The sequence below is a fragment of the Glycine soja genome, chromosome 15 (assembly GCF_004193775.1).
Source record: "Glycine soja cultivar W05 chromosome 15, ASM419377v2, whole genome shotgun sequence".
NCBI classification, from domain to species: Eukaryota; Viridiplantae; Streptophyta; class Magnoliopsida; order Fabales; family Fabaceae; genus Glycine; species Glycine soja.
The window spans coordinates 16,854,382-16,870,785 of NC_041016.1; the positions used below are offsets into that span (position 1 = coordinate 16,854,382).

Genomic DNA, 16,404 nt, shown 5'->3' on the forward strand with positions numbered 1-16,404 from the left:
TTGCAAATGACATTTCATGTCAAGAATAAAGGAAAAAAAAAGTTGGATTTTTTTTTAGTTAGAAACAGAAAGAGAACAATTTTAATAGAAGAAAAATCGATTACACTTCATGATTAATATTTGCACTGTGAAACATAATAATTTAGTGAAAGATGCAAGAATTAGGGTTGGTAAATTAGTGGTTTTGAGTTCCAAGGGCATTGATGCTTGAAAGTGAGAGGAGCTTATGGTTGATGAGTGCAATGGGTTCTAGGGGTCTAATTGGTGGTGATTTAGGAGTATTGTCCGATTGTAGGGCTAGTGAATTGCTAGGGTTTGATAATTATGTGCAATTTTGGCCATTACATTTGCAATATGTGAAGTGTGTAATATTGAGTCTCAGGTTTTGTACATGTAACATTAAAGTTTAAATTCCTCTTAGTCTGTTCACTACTAAAAAAATTGTATTTTACGATGTATATTCTAAGACAGTTATGCAGAACCGTCTTAGAATGTCACGCGATGACAATTTTATAAATAAATACAACCATTCTATGACGGTTTTGTAAAAATCGTCTTAGAAGATTGTCATTCTAAAACAATTTTGTAAAAATCGTCTTAGAAGATTTTTGCAAGATTGTCTTAAAAGATTTTTTGTTGTTTTTAATATTTAATGTCTCTCTTTACTCTCTCGCGCTCTCTAATTCTCACTCTCCCTCTTCCTCTTCGACTTCTCCTCTAGAATTTCCAAAATGGAGTAGTCGCACCAGCCACCACCACTTCCACCTAGCGACAGCGGCGATGGACGACACCAGTCAATGCCTCCTCACTAAGAGGCTCGGCAACGGCACCCTCTTCTCCTTTGACCACCTTCCCACGGTGTAGTTTCATGACCCCTTTGAAGGCTTCGTCATAGGGTTCGGAAACAGCATCAAGGTCATTGAATGCGGAAGAGGAAATAGATCGCATCTCGTTTTGGAGCAGTTGGATAAGGTCACGCAATAGAGACAGAGGAGGATGATAAAAAAATAGAGAATCTGCTGCTAGGTCTAGGGAACACAAATAGGTATATTATATACTTATATACACACTAATCTCATTATGATTTGTGTGTTGGTGTTGGTGTATTTGACTTTTTTTTGTTGATTATGATGTGAATTTCGCTATTTAGTCAGCAATCAGCATTCGATTTTGACCATTTTGCTTGGCGAGAAGTCGGAGCTCCCCTGTGGTAAAATGAGGATAAAGGCAATCTATCAATGTCTATGATCAAAAGGAAATACAAGGGTGGCAATTTTAGAGATCCCTAAAGAAGCAATTTTCTGAACTTAAAATGATGTCAAAAGGCAAAGCCAAATTTCTTTGAAAACAAATTTAAGATCCCTTCATTTGTAGGATTAAACTACATAGACAAAAAGGTCTTGAGTTTAATGTTGCTAATGCTCATGGCATATATATGTGCACTTAGCTCTCATAATTTACATAACCTAGATTATGTCTCTGCATTAAACCCATCATGGAGTTCACCAGGCCACCAGTTGTAGGTGTCATCATACTTGGAACTATGGAGAAAAGCTTAGCAATTTTGAGAATAGTACATTATAGCATTAAATCATGTTTATGAACAAAAGCAGATAATAAATTGTTTTTAAATAAAATAATCCCTGCACACACAAAAGAAAAAAGAAAAGAAAACATTGTGCTTTGTAGAAGTGCTAAAACCATAGGAAAATATAAAGAAGCTAGGACTAAGAAAATGAAAGCCAAAGTACCAAAGTTTTGTGTTATAACCTAATATTTCTTTATCCTTCATTTACTATTTGCCATTTAAGTAAAACTTTTGAAATATGAGGATTATTTTTAACACTACACTTTACAGAGGCAGTAATTTTGTAGTACAAGGTTTTGTCTTGTGCTCAAAGGATTACAGAGGGGTGGTTGTAATATTGTAAAGACCATACCCAGTCATAATTATTTATGGTAAATTGATAACAATAAGTATTAGTATATGGTAAGCCATATTTTATTTAATTATACACTTCCAGTTTCCATATTTCCTTTAATAGTATTGGAGTCCTAATCCTAAAAGGATTATAACTTATTCAGTTATTCCTACTTAAGGCAGAATAAAATATAGGTCTATTCAAGACATAACAATACTTTTTTTTTTCCAGAGAATGAATAGCAACGTAATGCAATCCTAATGATTATTTATTTCAATCAAACTCTTATCCTACATGCAAATCCTATGATTCTAGCTTTGGTGTCATGGTTTATTTTCTTCTGCTTCAAATTTTCATTTTCATCAAATTTCATTGGTTTGCATCATAAAAAAGGTGTCCCCTTAAATCCTATTGATTATGGTGTGATTTTTTTTTGTTGGTGTACTTGGCTTACCAAGTGGAATTGGAGTCCTTGGCGGTGAAACTAGAGGAGGAAAATGACAAGCTCTTGAAGGAAAAAGTGTTTCTAATATGTTTTTTTTTTTTTTTGTCCATAGGATAATACTTTCATAAGTCATGGCCATGCTGCTTGTTTATTTTTTGTCTGAGTGGTTCTGCATTTGCCTTGGTGTTTGCTAGTAATGTACAACTTGCATTATTGCAGTGAATGAGATTAGATAGTATGAAACTAGCCACCATTTGTAAAAACATGTGTTATGTATACAACTACTCATTATGAAGGGATTTTCCATTTCTATACTATCAAAAAATATTCTCTTACTTACACTAAATATTTAAATGGAGTTTTTTATAGGATAAATTGTACTTCTTATTCACAATTTGGCTATGAAGAAATATTTGATAATCTGAAAGTTTGTATATATTTTATCTTATCACTATTAAATATTTTGATGATTTGTAGCTTAAATTGATTTGTCCTTAACCATAAACTTAGGTTCATTTCATTTGTAACCTTGTTGGATTCTTGCTATTATATCCATATCAATTGATTGGTGCAGTCAATAGTTTGCCTATCTTATTTTTGGGGTTAAATCACATTTTTCCTGCCATTATTATTGTCCCTAACTTGAATTGAAGTCATAAAAATATCACTTTCATACTTATACTCTGATGGCATATTGACATGTACATTACTATAGGTTGGCCTCAAACCAAGTGGATTTTTTTTCCTGAAGGAGAATATTGATAGATCCGGTACTTTCATCTTTGTTGCATTTCTGTCTTTCTAATCATACCGAATGATTTATTTCCTGCATTTTATTAAACTAATAGAATTAGTTCAGACAACTTTTCTGATACCTGTATCTCAAACCTATATGTCTGCCAAATGTTTATATGTATTCTTCCAACTTTTAGCTTCTTAGTGAAACCAACCTATATGCTCCATATATATTCAAATTCAATTCATTCTTAAAAATGGTAACTATTTCTGACTTTGATATTATTCTTATGTATATTCCAGGTGGATCCTCTTACACACCAAGTGAAGCTATGTGATTTTGGAAGTGCAAAAGTTCTAGTATGTTGACCTCCTATATTTTTGGAGTTTTTGTCATGTTCTATATGATTTCAACTTATATTTTAGTGAGAGTGAGACTACTAACCATCTTACAATATCCAGGATCATTTACTAACCTTCAATTTTGTCTCATCAGGTCGAAGGTGAAGCAAATATATCATACATATGTTCACGATTCTATTGAGCACCAAAACTTATATTTGGAGCCATAGAGTATACAAGTTTGATTGATATTTCGTCAGTTGGTTGTGTTCTTGCTTAACTTCTTTTGGGCCAGGTTTGTGTCATTGATTTGTTTTCATTAATTATTGTTACTACAATACTATAATGTATAAATTTGCCACGAAATGATGTAAATGTTTTCTTGATTATATGCCACCCATGTGTTATCTAAAACAATTTAAATATTTGCAGCCATTATTCCCTAGCAAAAATGCAGTAGACCAGCTTGTACATATTATAAAGGTACAATTGGTGTTAACATGCATTGCATGTTCCTTAGTCATGTCATCCTTGTCATTATAAGTCACATTTGTAAAATTTTGTATTGCAGGTGCTTGGCACACCCACCCAAGAGGAAGTATGTTGTATGAATCCCAATTACAATGACTTTAGGTTTCCACAGATAAAAGCACACCCATGGCACAAGGTCTATAATTTTATCTCCTTCAGACAGTTGGTTTTTCAGATGATAAAAAATGTGATTAACAAAAAAAATATTCATGCGCATTCTTTATGTGATGCTTCACTAGCTATGCATCTACATACTATATGTGTCCCGGTATATGCTTAATGTTATGTTAGTTTGGGTCTAACGAAGAACACCCAAATTCATAAGACCTAACTTGTTTAAGGTCTTTATTATTACCCTTTGGAATTGAATTTGTTTAAAAAGATTGCACATGAGAAAGTTAGACTAGCTAGCTAGGTATAAAGTGGGTTTATAAAAAAGTATGAGTTTAATTAAAGTAACACTTTTTTCTACATGAAAATCCAGTTAAGGCACGGAATAATTGAAGAGCTAGCACATAGATATAGCAATGCATTAGCTCCGAAGGGAATCCGCAAATTGCTATAGTCCAGTGGATCAGTAAATGCCATAGAAAAGAGACAACTCTTTGCCATTATGATCCTCTAGATTTGCTTGTTTATTCTGCCAACCCATGAATCACTATTTTTATATCACGAAGAAATGCTTATCCGATTCATGTAAGTGAAGATAACTTGTCACGGATAATGACTAAATTAAATTACAATAATTTATCTATTTACTTTTTGTTTTAAGAATTTTTGTATCTATTTACTTTCCCTGGCCCCACTCATGAAATTCTGACAACTTGTCTATATTTTAAAAATACCCTTAATTTTTTCACTTTAGTCAACCTTTCTATATTTTAAAAATACCCTTAATTTTTTCACCATAATTTAATTGTTATCTCTACCTTTGCAGAATTCTGAAAATGATGCATACAATTGGTTCTCATTCTCAAGAGAATAGAACGACTCCATCTGTTGTTGCTGCTTGCATGGCACCCTTGCTCTTACAACCTCTACTAGCTAGAGAATGTGAACTCGAGGATGAATTTGATGCCTGTGGTGATAGTTCGGCCCAGCTTCTTGCTTCTACTAATAATGCTCAAGCAATTATTACAACTTTGTTAGAGGAGTACGAGAATATATCTGATGTAAGAAACTCTCAATCAATTTGTATTCTTTTGATTAATTGCTTTCTGGTTTGTGTATGCTTACAATTAGGAAAAGTAACTTAAGTTGTTGCATAACCTTCATTTAGGTTTTGTTTAGCTTGAGGTATCATGATTACTCTCGAGCTCACCCCTTTTTTGTCCTTATATGAGATTCTCTTGCTTGTATCGAAGATGCAAACTTACTATGAAGTTTTGCCGTGGGATTTTGATTTTAATCTGTTAACTCGTTGGAAAATATATCAAATGTTCAAATAATAAAGACTCGAAAGTTCGAGTGTCGATTTTTACAGGGACTTTATTTTGTATTTGTATTGGATAATTTTCAATTTATAAGAGAAAAAGATAAGATGAAGTATAAAAGATAACTTTAAAAAAATATAAAATAATAACTATTAATAGAAAATAAAAGAAATAATAGGGAATTCAATGAGATGAGAATGTTAGGACCTAACATACCTTATTTGCCTAAGATGTATTATTTGTGATTTTTCTCTACCAATCAGGTAAATTTATCCTATCCACATTTATTAGAATACTTACCCCTGATGTCTCAGGATGACAAACCTATTTTACCTATTTATCTCTCTCAGATGTCTTTGCAAAGAGTCAATAGATAAAATACATGAAGTTCTAATTTTAGATGTTTGCTTTGATGCATGGACATAATGCAATCATTCTATGTCTAACAATGATTTTATTAAGATATAATTTCCTTTTAGTTCTATTAGAAATTATCTTCTATCGAGCGACTAATTTCTAAAACAGATGCATGTAAAATCTTCCTTGTTTTTCTATTAAGAATTACCCTTGTTGAGCACGAAAGAAAACACATGTTTGCATTGAAACATGAAGTGTACAATACATCTTTTGGCTTTTTATGTATGTCAGGCCCTAACTAAGGGTTTAGTCTCTCATAGTCATAAGAGGCATTACACTAAAAAATGGGTATATGAACTGATGAGGAGAAGAGCTGGAAAAAGGGAATAAAAAATGATGAAAAAGAAGAAAGAATTCTCTAAGGGAGAGTTCTCACAATTTATGTGTATATTAGAGTGCTCTGAGACTCGGTGTGTCTTTCCTCCTTGACTTGACTCTCTTTGTATAACTGCTGGGGTGGACTTGGGCTTGACTCTCATTTTATAGTTGCTGGAGTAGACTTGCGTTTGATGCAAAAAATCTTACTTATTTATATTTTTTATATCTTCTGAATCTTTTTTACTTTTAATTCTTCATTTTCATATCTGCAAGTCATAAATAAGAAAAATATTAATTTCTAACATTTAAGTCAAAAATAACTGCTAACATAATACAACTTTTACGAATTTTAAATCACCCAAAAATATATTTAAACCCTCACAAATCATAATGTTAGAAACGAATTATCTAGCTAGTTAATTTTGTTGGTACGTATTACCTATTGTGGAAAGTATAAACAATAAATATATCAATTTAAAAGTGCATATACTAATACCACTTACCAAAAACACAATTTTTTCCATGTTGAAATTTGAAAACTTACCATATGGATTCAGAAAGCTTACAAATTAGGAAAGCACATGGCAGCTTTGTACATATATATTTTGATCAATACATATATCTCAATCACATTCTGCGTCTTTTTCTAGAGAAGTCGGTTTCAGCTTCAAAAATATCTAGGAATCCAAGAGTTGTGCAATGAGAAACTCTGATTACTTTTGGTAACACCTCAGAGAAAAACAATATAAACACCAACATTATGGCAAAGATAGTGACATCAATGACACACCCTTTTTGGCTCTAAACGGAATGAATGGCCACTACTGATGGGTCAATGAAAATCTTATCCTTTGCTGCAGAGTGAACATCCAACAGAATTTGAATGTTATAGAGAGGAACCAATGGTAATTAAGTGCCAGAAGCATAATACAGAATATATCCTCGTTCATGTCAAGAGAAAAAAATTATTGAGACCCATTTTATGGTCTCACTCATAGTACAGTAAAAATAAGGTTCCGTAAAAGATGGGGAATTTAAGAAGACCACAAGAATATGTGCTCATGCAGTCATGTTTTTTATATATAAGTCAGTGTGTGACTTGCATAGAGGGGTCCTTCTAGCTGTCTAAAACGTCTTCTTATGCCCGTCATTTCTTGACCATGCCATGTGATTTGTGCATGGACCACGATCCTCATCGATCTTCTTTACCATTTCTCCCTGAAATTAATTCCATGAAGAATTTTACTGGATTATACACAGGCTCGTGTTAATTGCCAAGTGCACAATCATGCTCTTTTGTGTATTGTGGAAAACTATGATGCACCAATCTTTTTTATTTGTTTTTCATGGATATGTATATGATACTTATCTAATATCTAATATTGGTAGTCTTGGATACTTCATCCATGTATATTTGAAAAGTATATAAGTTTTTTTTTTAAAAAAAAAGCTATAAAAATCTAATAATATAGTATGAGACATATAAACATTGTCCATTCTTTTGATGAACCCAAATTACATGGAAATTCTTCTCTTTATACCGATGATCTAAAGAAAGAATGAGATTGATATTATTATATTGTTTGTAGAGAATTTATAGGAAAAAATTTATAATGACAATGATTTATATTTTTTATTTGTTTTTAGTAATGTCCAATAAATATGATTTTACAAGTTTATATATATAGGCATATTATATGAGAATAATATTATTATAAAAGAATGAGAATGATTAAATTAAACAACTTAGATTTAAACACCATTAAAATTCCAATTAATTAAAACTTACGTAACTTGTTTTACTTAAAAATCTTATTTGTTTACCGCATCAGGACTCTACTCTACTGCACCTACACCTGCACCTAATTTCCTCAAGACACGTCTTAAAAAATTGACGGACAAAAATATTAGAATTAAAAATTGTTAACTTTTTGTTCTAAGAACTAAAAGTCTAAAAGTAAAAACTTAAAGAAAGTTTCCATACTAAAATCATAATTAACACTAAATAGTACACTGCTAGCATCTTAGAGTTTATCCAGTCGATAATATATGGTTAATTTCAAGAATCACGGTTACACACTAGAATGACGCGCGGGATACTCCAAAGAAACGATATTTTCTTTCAGAGTACGACAAGATACGCAGAAGATCCTGCTTTTCTCATCCCTTCAAACCAAAAGACACTTCTTGTTGTTATCAGGGAAGAAAAAAGTTGACAATCACGGGCACAAACTTAGCTCAAAATCTGTCGTTTCCACGTACAGCACAGGGTAACAAAATTTATCCACACATGTTTAACCATATTGAAACGACTCCGAAAGACAATGGTGAATATAGTGTCTTAGAAGTTAGAATGTTCCGTTAGATGGTTTCACTTAAAAACCCTCTTAAAAACTTATCTTTTTAAGATAATTGTTATTTCAAAATCATTTTTAAATATTATTTTTTTAAGACATTTTTTCAAGAAATCAATATTAATATATCTTATTCTAAGACAATTAAGAAACTATAGTAAAAAATGTATTACATTTTTTATAACATTAATTATAAAAACGATTAAAAATCATCATTAGGATGTTATTTTAACCTACTATTAGGTGATCCTTAGAGCACCAATATAAGTTCATAGTCCCAATAATTTTCTCCCTAACATACAATCAACTGTTATTAATTATTAAATACTTCTAATCTTCTTACTCCATCCTCATCTTCCTAACAATTCTCTTGATACTTATCATAAAAGATAATATGAGAATTTGTAAGAGCATAAAATAAAAAGATATAACATTATTGATAATTGTTATCTTTTAAATTAAAAACTCAAATATGTCTCACAAATTGTTAGGCATCATAGTTAAACATGTGGTAGTTTCTCATACCCACCCTCCCACTCACATATATAATAGAACTAAACCCACACCTTAGTGATAAATTGAAGTATAGATTGAACACACACATAGAAACCCAACAACAAGAATGAAGAAGATGATTCTAACCCTCTTCTTCAATATCATTTTATCTCTCCTCTCCCTCTCCCACGCCTCCGTGGTGGATTTCTGCGTAGCAGACTACACAGGCCCCAATGGCCCCGCAGGGTACTCATGCAAGAGCCCAGCAAAGGTCACGGTGGACGACTTCGTCTACTCCGGCCTTGGCACCGCCGGCAACACCTCAAACATCATCAAAGCCGCGGTGACGCCGGCGTTCGACGCGCAATTCCCCGGCGTCAACGGGCTTGGAATCTCCATTGCACGCCTAGACCTAGCAGCCGGTGGAGTCATCCCTCTTCACACGCACCCTGGTGCCTCAGAGCTGCTGGTGGTTGTGCAGGGAACAATCTGCACCGGCTTCGTTGCTTCGGACAACACTGTGTACCTCAAAACCCTAAAAAAGGGTGATGTCATGGTGTACCCTCAGGGCTTGTTGCACTTCCAGATCAACGATGGAGAGTCTCAGGCTTTGGCTTTTGTGAGCTTCAGCAGTGCTAACCCTGGCCTCCAGATTCTGGACTTTTCTTTGTTCAAGAGTGATTTCCCCACTGAGCTTATCACGCAAACCACTTTCATTGATGCTGCAGTTGTCAAGAAGCTCAAGGGTGTTCTTGGAGGGTCAGGTTAATTAAATATAATTAACGCGTGTTGATGTGTTTTTAATTAAACGGAGTTGTTCATTCAAAACACAAGAGTCTAGAGTGTGTTGTGTTGTGTCATTTTTGTTAAATTTGTTTGTTTTGGTTTTGTACTGTTTTGGATTTAGCAGCATGCATGTAATTTGTAAAAGTATGAAGGTATGGGTTTCTTCTTCGATCTTTAGCAGATTGTCTTTGTTAAACGAACCAGTGATCTGGTTTTGGTTATATTGTTTCTAGTTGTTAAGTAATTAAGTTGCTTTTACAGGCTGATAACTACTTACTTCAGAAATTTATGCTACAAGATGAATAAATGTGTGGTTTTTTCTGGTTCGTCTGATTTTTTTTATTTTTTTTTTTGGTGGTGTGAGTATATCTCATAAAAATGTTGTCTGAAAAAAGGAAAAGTGCGATAAAGTTGCGAATGTGATACTTCAAGTGGAGCGAATGTTTAGCTTATATCAATTTCTGTAACATCTGCTCGCGATTTTTCAACTCACAGAAGTAGTAATCTTTTTTTTTTTTTTCAGGTTAAAATATGTTTTAAGATGGAGTGAGTAACTTATAAAAAGTCTTAATTTGATATTTAAAAATATATAAATTTTAATGAATTGTTTTTTTAAGATTGAATTTGATGAATTTTATTTAATTTTTTAATATAAAACACCCATTAAATAATCTTACCCAAACCCTTAATATTTTTAGATTCTTTTCTTCTTTGTTTTATTGGTTACTAATATTTTCTTTCTCTCATCTCAGAAATCATTTTCTCTCTTCAATATTCAACACAAAAATGAGATATACTTAATTGAAGAAGTATCGAACAGTTGTCAAAAAATAATATTCTTTAAGTTGAAGCATGTGTTATATATATTTTTTCTTTTCTTTTGAAACAAAAAAATGACAACTATATATTTCTCCCCTCTACACTTTTGTTGTTTTTTGAATTAATGTTTATCGTTTGTGTTAAGACTAACCATTTTTTTATACTAAACTGATTATGTTTATGACTTGCTCGATACAATGTTATCATTGTGACCCTTAATTTTGTCGTTCTCATGACTCAGTAACCCACCTACAAATTTTCTACCCCTTCATTACTCCCTTATAATATAAACTTATTATTCCACCTCATTTAAACATGTCATTAATTTTATCATGAAATTATTGTAGTAATTTTAAAAAAATAAAAAATTAGTGTATAATTTTAAATTTATTGTTCAAATCCAAAATCAGAAAAGAAAAATATCAATGCATGAAAAGTTAATATATAGGAGGACATAAAGTTAGAAACAATTTAGCTATTAAAAAATTTAATAAAGTTCTTTCAAATTTTTTAAATTTTTATAATATAAATTCATTTTAATCCAAATTATAAAATCTTAATAATAAAAATCTTTTAAAAAAATATGATAAGTCATAACATTTTTATATAAGTTTTTAAAATTCACGACAAGACTCTAAAAAGTTAAAATAATCTTTTAAAATCTTAATTCAATACATTTCGAATTTATCTATTATTCTGTGCGTAAATTTTTTCCATAAAAGACTACTAATTCAGCAATTTTCCCTAAACAATTGTATGTGATTCGTGTAATTTTCCAAATTCCTAGTTTTAAACGAAAGTGACCACATCATTTAGTGCGCTTGTTTATATATATATAAAAGGTTTTGTCATGTGAACAGATATCACTTCAAGGTATTATAGATATACAATAACTAAGGGCAAAAAACTCTACTATCTTGATTTTATATCTCTATCTTTAAAGGCTTTGACAAATCTAAGTTTGGGACAATAATAAAAATATATTTTCGTAATCTAAAAGATATATTTGACTAGGGAAGAGATTAAATTGATTTAAACTAAAAAAATCATGTCTCAAGGAGGCTACTCAGACTCGAGTTTGGCTCGTGGGACTTGAGTTCCCATGTCTGACTGAGCTTGAGAGATATAGAGAACAACAACAACTTCCTAATGAGGCAACATGAGAGGATAACTTATCCATCTTGATAGAGAAGGTGGCATAGAGTTGTGCTAACTTCTTCACAAACACCACCACGTCATTGGTTAAAGTAGTAATAAGTTTGATCTTTTTAAGTAATATTTTAAATTCAAATTTTATGAAAAAAAAGTGATTAGACGAAAAAATTTCACTAAAATAATCACTAATTAAATTATTTGATGAATATTAATCATCAAAAAAATTAATAGATATATCATATCAATAACTTGATAATAAAAAGAAACTTCTTCACAAGCTCTTCAAGCTTGTTTAACTGAGAACTCACATTTTTTAAATGTGTTGTCAACCATTCGGAGAAAGGTAAGCTCTCAAGCACCAATGTTACTGTTATGGGTTATGTTCTATATTCGAGGATAAATGGTCTCTAGAAAAGTATTAAGGAATTAGAAACAAAATGTTGCTTGAATTAATTAAATTTTTAGTCATTTAATTATTTTTTTAATTTTAATTTTTAGTCTTTTAAAAAAATTTTGACAACTTTTAATTTTTTATTAATATTTTTAGTTTCTTTAAAAAAATTGGTCATTTTTGTCCCTATTTTATTTGTACTGCTCATATAATTAGATCCAAATATAAAATAAATGAGGAACTAAAAAAAACAAAATAAAAAATAATTTTTAGCAATAAAAATAAAAGAAGAACTAAAATGAACAAAAAAAATTAAAAAGAACAAAGATTACTAACTAAAAAGTAAAAATTACTAATAAATGACTAAAAGTTGTAAAAAAATTCAAACACTAAAAATTAAAATATAAAAATTTGAGAGATTTGAAACTCAATAGTCCTTTCATTGCAGAAACAGAATACTAACAACACTAACAAATTATTCCTACAACCTTTTAAGTTACTGCATCAATTTATTTCTTGGGCCTATTATCTAAATACGAATTTTGGGTTGGTTTGGGCATAACAATTCCTCACCACAATAAACAATGATATTTGGGTTTTGCTAAGTGCACCAGCACAAATACATGTGACCCAGAAAAATATGTGAAATATCAAAAACGCCCTTCACTTAAATTTTAAAAACATCACCTTCTCCTTCCTGTTCATATGACATCGTGTTGTGCCTCCTTCGTTCTCTGCTTCCTACCGCGGCACCGCCGCCATTTGCTTCTGTTTGCGCCATTTAGCCTGTCCCTACCACTGTCGTCACGTGTTCGTCGGCGTTGTAAGTGCCTCTCCTCCTTTATCTCATTGAAATTGGGTGCATGTGTGAGCTATTTGGATTCGAAATCCATATAACTCTTACGGATTAATAATCTTTATGAGTTATAAGGATTCGTAACTTGTGTAACGCATACAGATTGTGAGTTATACGGATTGTTAATTCGTATATTTAAATATTTTTTATTTTAGTAAGTAATAAATTTATTTAAATAATTTTGCATTAAATAAAAAGAAATTAGTTATTTTGTTGTAAATTATTTTCAATAAATAAATATTGTTGTATATTTTTATGTGTTTATATTTAATTATTGGAGTTGTTTTTTAGTAAATAATTTAACAATTTTGTTTATTTAAAAATGAATGTATAAATATTATTGTTATTTATTTATTTTTAAAATATAAGTAAGTTATTTATATTTCCTATTTAAGTAATTTATTTTTTATTGATATAGTGGTATATATATTATTACACTTATAGTATTAAATATTTATATAAATAGTGGTTGAAAGTACAAAAAAGAAATTTGTTTAGTTTAAAAAAATTAAAAGTTATTATATTAGTAATTTGTTAAAAAAATAAAATACTCGTTTGTTACAAATAAAAACCAAAATTGTACTTACATTTTGGTCATTAACTTAAGTTACTAGAATTAGTGATGTCAACTCTTTAAATTTGAAAAAAAATAATTCTATATTCATTTATGAATTTATAAAAGTAATTAAAAAAATTATCTAAAAATAATTAAATTTTTTATTTATGAATTATTAAATAGTAATTGATTCTAGTATTGTTTGAATGATGACTTTAGTAGTTATGACTCTTTAAATGTGTAGATTATGATTAGAACCAGAGGTTTGGGTCAGACTTTAGGCAGGATTATAGGAAGAGTCATAGGGAGAGAAGTTAATCGTGATTCGAATGTCATTATTTAGGCGTTCTCCCTCCAAATAGACAAAAGCAGTAGAGATTGTCATTCCTATTGGTGTCACACCAACAATGTCAAGTAATGACCAATATATGAATGTTCAACTAATGACTTGATCAATTCATAATTGTGACTCCCACATATTAACTTCATCATTCATCTTTCGCCTCCAACCACTTGTTTCGCATGCAACTTGAAGGGATACCTACATTTTCTACTCCCAGTCATTGTTCTTACTAAATCTTTCTTCCTGGACCTATACTGACCACTCCTTTCACAACCAATTAAAACAAATGAGGTCCTTCCTCTAATCATAATCACTCCCACAAAACCAATTACATAAGCAACAAATTGAGTCCAATGCAAAATATCATCACGACTACCAAACACCTACAATGCAATCCATACATCTTTAATCTTCAAGAGACATTCAATTACTTTAACAACAAAAAATCATATTAATACCTAAGAAGTATTAAAGGCATCAGAGCAATTAACATGTTCTTCATTCACACAAGTTTTGTCTTCATTTTATTCATTCATATCAACTTCTTCAGACATTATATTATCATGCATCTGTAGAAGCAAAGCTTCATGGAGAATCAAAGGTGATTCAAAGGTATTTTCATGATAACAATCATGATAACAAAAGATGATGACAAAGGTGATGACAAAAAGCTCAAAGATCAATCAAAGAACAACTCAAGTGAATCAAGAAAAATCAAGAGTTCAAGATAAGAATCAAGAAGAATTCAAGACTCAAGAAGAAAGTTTAGAGTCAAGAATGAAGATTCAAGGTTCAAGATCTCAAGAATCAAGATCAAGATTCAAGACTCAAGATTCAAGAATCAAGAGAAGGCTTAATCAAGATAAGTATGAAAAGGTTTTTCTTAAAAATTAAATAGCACATGGTTTTTCTCAAAACATGTTTACCAAAGAGTTTTTACTCTCTAGTAATCGATTACCAGATTGTTGTAATCGATTACCAGTAGCAAAATGGATTTGAAAAAGTTTTCAAATTGAATTTACAACGTTTCAATTAATTTCAAAAAGTTGTAATCGATTACAATGTTTTGGTAATCGATTACCAGTGCCTTTGAACGTTGAAATTCAAATTCAAATGTGAAGAGTCACATCCTTTCACACAAAAGCTTTGTGTAATCGATTACACTAATTTGGTAATCGATTACCAGTGTTTGTTTCTGAATAAATCAAAAGATGTAACTCTTCAAAAGGTTTTTGACTTTTTCAAATTGGTTTTAAGTTTTTCTAAAAGTTATAACTCTTCTAAATGGTCCTCTTGACCAGACATGAAGAGTCTATAAAAGCAAGGTCTCTCTTCTCCCTTTTCCAAAAGAACAAAGGATTAACCGCCTGAATTCTTTTGTGTCTCCCTTCTCCCTTGTCAAAGAATTCAAAACGACACAGTCTGAGAATTATTTTGATTCTTCCCATTCCCTAATACAAAAGTGTTCAAAGGACTAATCACCTGAGAATTCTTTTGTATCCCCATTCACAAAGTATCAAAGGTTTAACTGCCTGAGATCTTTGTCTTAACACATTGGAGGGTACACCCTTTGTGGTACAAGTAGAGGATACATCTACTTGGGTTTGACTGAGAACAAGAGAGGGTACATCTCTTGTGGATCAGTTCTAGTGGAGGGTACATCCACTAGGGTTTCAAAGAGAACAAGGGAGGGTACATCCCTTGTGGATCTTTGCTTGTAAAAGGATTTTTACAAGGTTGAAAGAAATCTCAAGGACCGCAGGTTGCTTGGGGACTGGATGTAGGCACGGGTTGTTGCCGAACCAGTATAAAAACTCTTGTGTGTTTGTTTCCTTCTTCCCTACTCTTTTACTTTCCGTTGTGCATTTAATTTCTGCTTTTACTTTCTGTTAAGTTTTCTCTTCTACTCCTCATTCTCTTAACAATTTAGTAAAAGTCTTAGAAGAGTAATTTTTTAATTAGTAAAGGTTTAGGAATAATTAATTCAATCCCCCCTTCTTAATTATTCTGAGGCCACTCGCTCCAACAGCATCCACTAATCTTCGTCCATCTTAACAAAACATTGAAAAATTTCAATGACAAACAAATGACCCCTAACCACACCATGCATATACTATCACACAAATTTGATAACCACATATATTAAAAAACCAAAAAAATCAAGTTTTTGTACTTAAAATTGATAACCATATATATATATATATATATATATATATATATATATATATATATATATATATATATATATATATATATAGTTAGATTTCATCTTAAAATCAATTGGCATTAAGGGAAGTTGTCCAACAGATATATAAGTTGCACTCGAAGGATTGAGGCAGCTGATGTGGAACTTGGGTATTTCCCAATACTCCCCCTTCACGCCCAGCACTTATTGGGCTTGATGCGTGAACCACAGATGGTGGGTGCTTGTCGCAGCGGAAGCGAAGGCGAGATCCCAGGGTCAAAACCTGCTCTGATATCATGTTAGATTTCATCTTAAAACCAA

General features: G+C 31.3%; 1 protein-coding gene and 1 long non-coding RNA gene across 4 annotated transcripts; both read left to right on the plus strand.

Annotated features, from left to right (window-relative positions):
* Positions 1-677: 677 nt before the first annotated feature.
* On the plus strand, positions 678-5,391 carry LOC114387546. Of its 3 annotated transcripts, XR_003661346.1 has the most exons (8): positions 678-1,045; positions 3,083-3,137; positions 3,406-3,462; positions 3,599-3,739; positions 3,877-3,927; positions 4,016-4,111; positions 4,460-4,671; positions 4,913-5,391. It is a non-coding gene; the product is annotated as an uncharacterized LOC114387546 (long non-coding RNA). The 3 variants fall into 3 exon arrangements; XR_003661344.1 differs by lacking the exon at positions 4,460-4,671; XR_003661345.1 differs by lacking the exons at positions 3,083-3,137; positions 4,460-4,671.
* Positions 5,392-9,038: 3,647 nt separating this feature from the next.
* Positions 9,039-10,105, plus strand: LOC114385817 (auxin-binding protein ABP19a-like). The gene has a single exon (XM_028345887.1). The coding sequence runs from the start codon at positions 9,120-9,122 to the stop codon at positions 9,759-9,761; it is 642 nt and encodes a 213-aa protein (XP_028201688.1). The 5' UTR covers positions 9,039-9,119; the 3' UTR covers positions 9,762-10,105.
* Positions 10,106-16,404: the final 6,299 nt, after the last annotated feature.

Excerpts from the sequence above, each read along its gene's own strand:
- LOC114385817 (XM_028345887.1), top strand. The coding sequence starts at position 9,120 with ATGAAGAAGATGATTCTAACCCTCTTCTTCAATATCATTTTATCTCTC.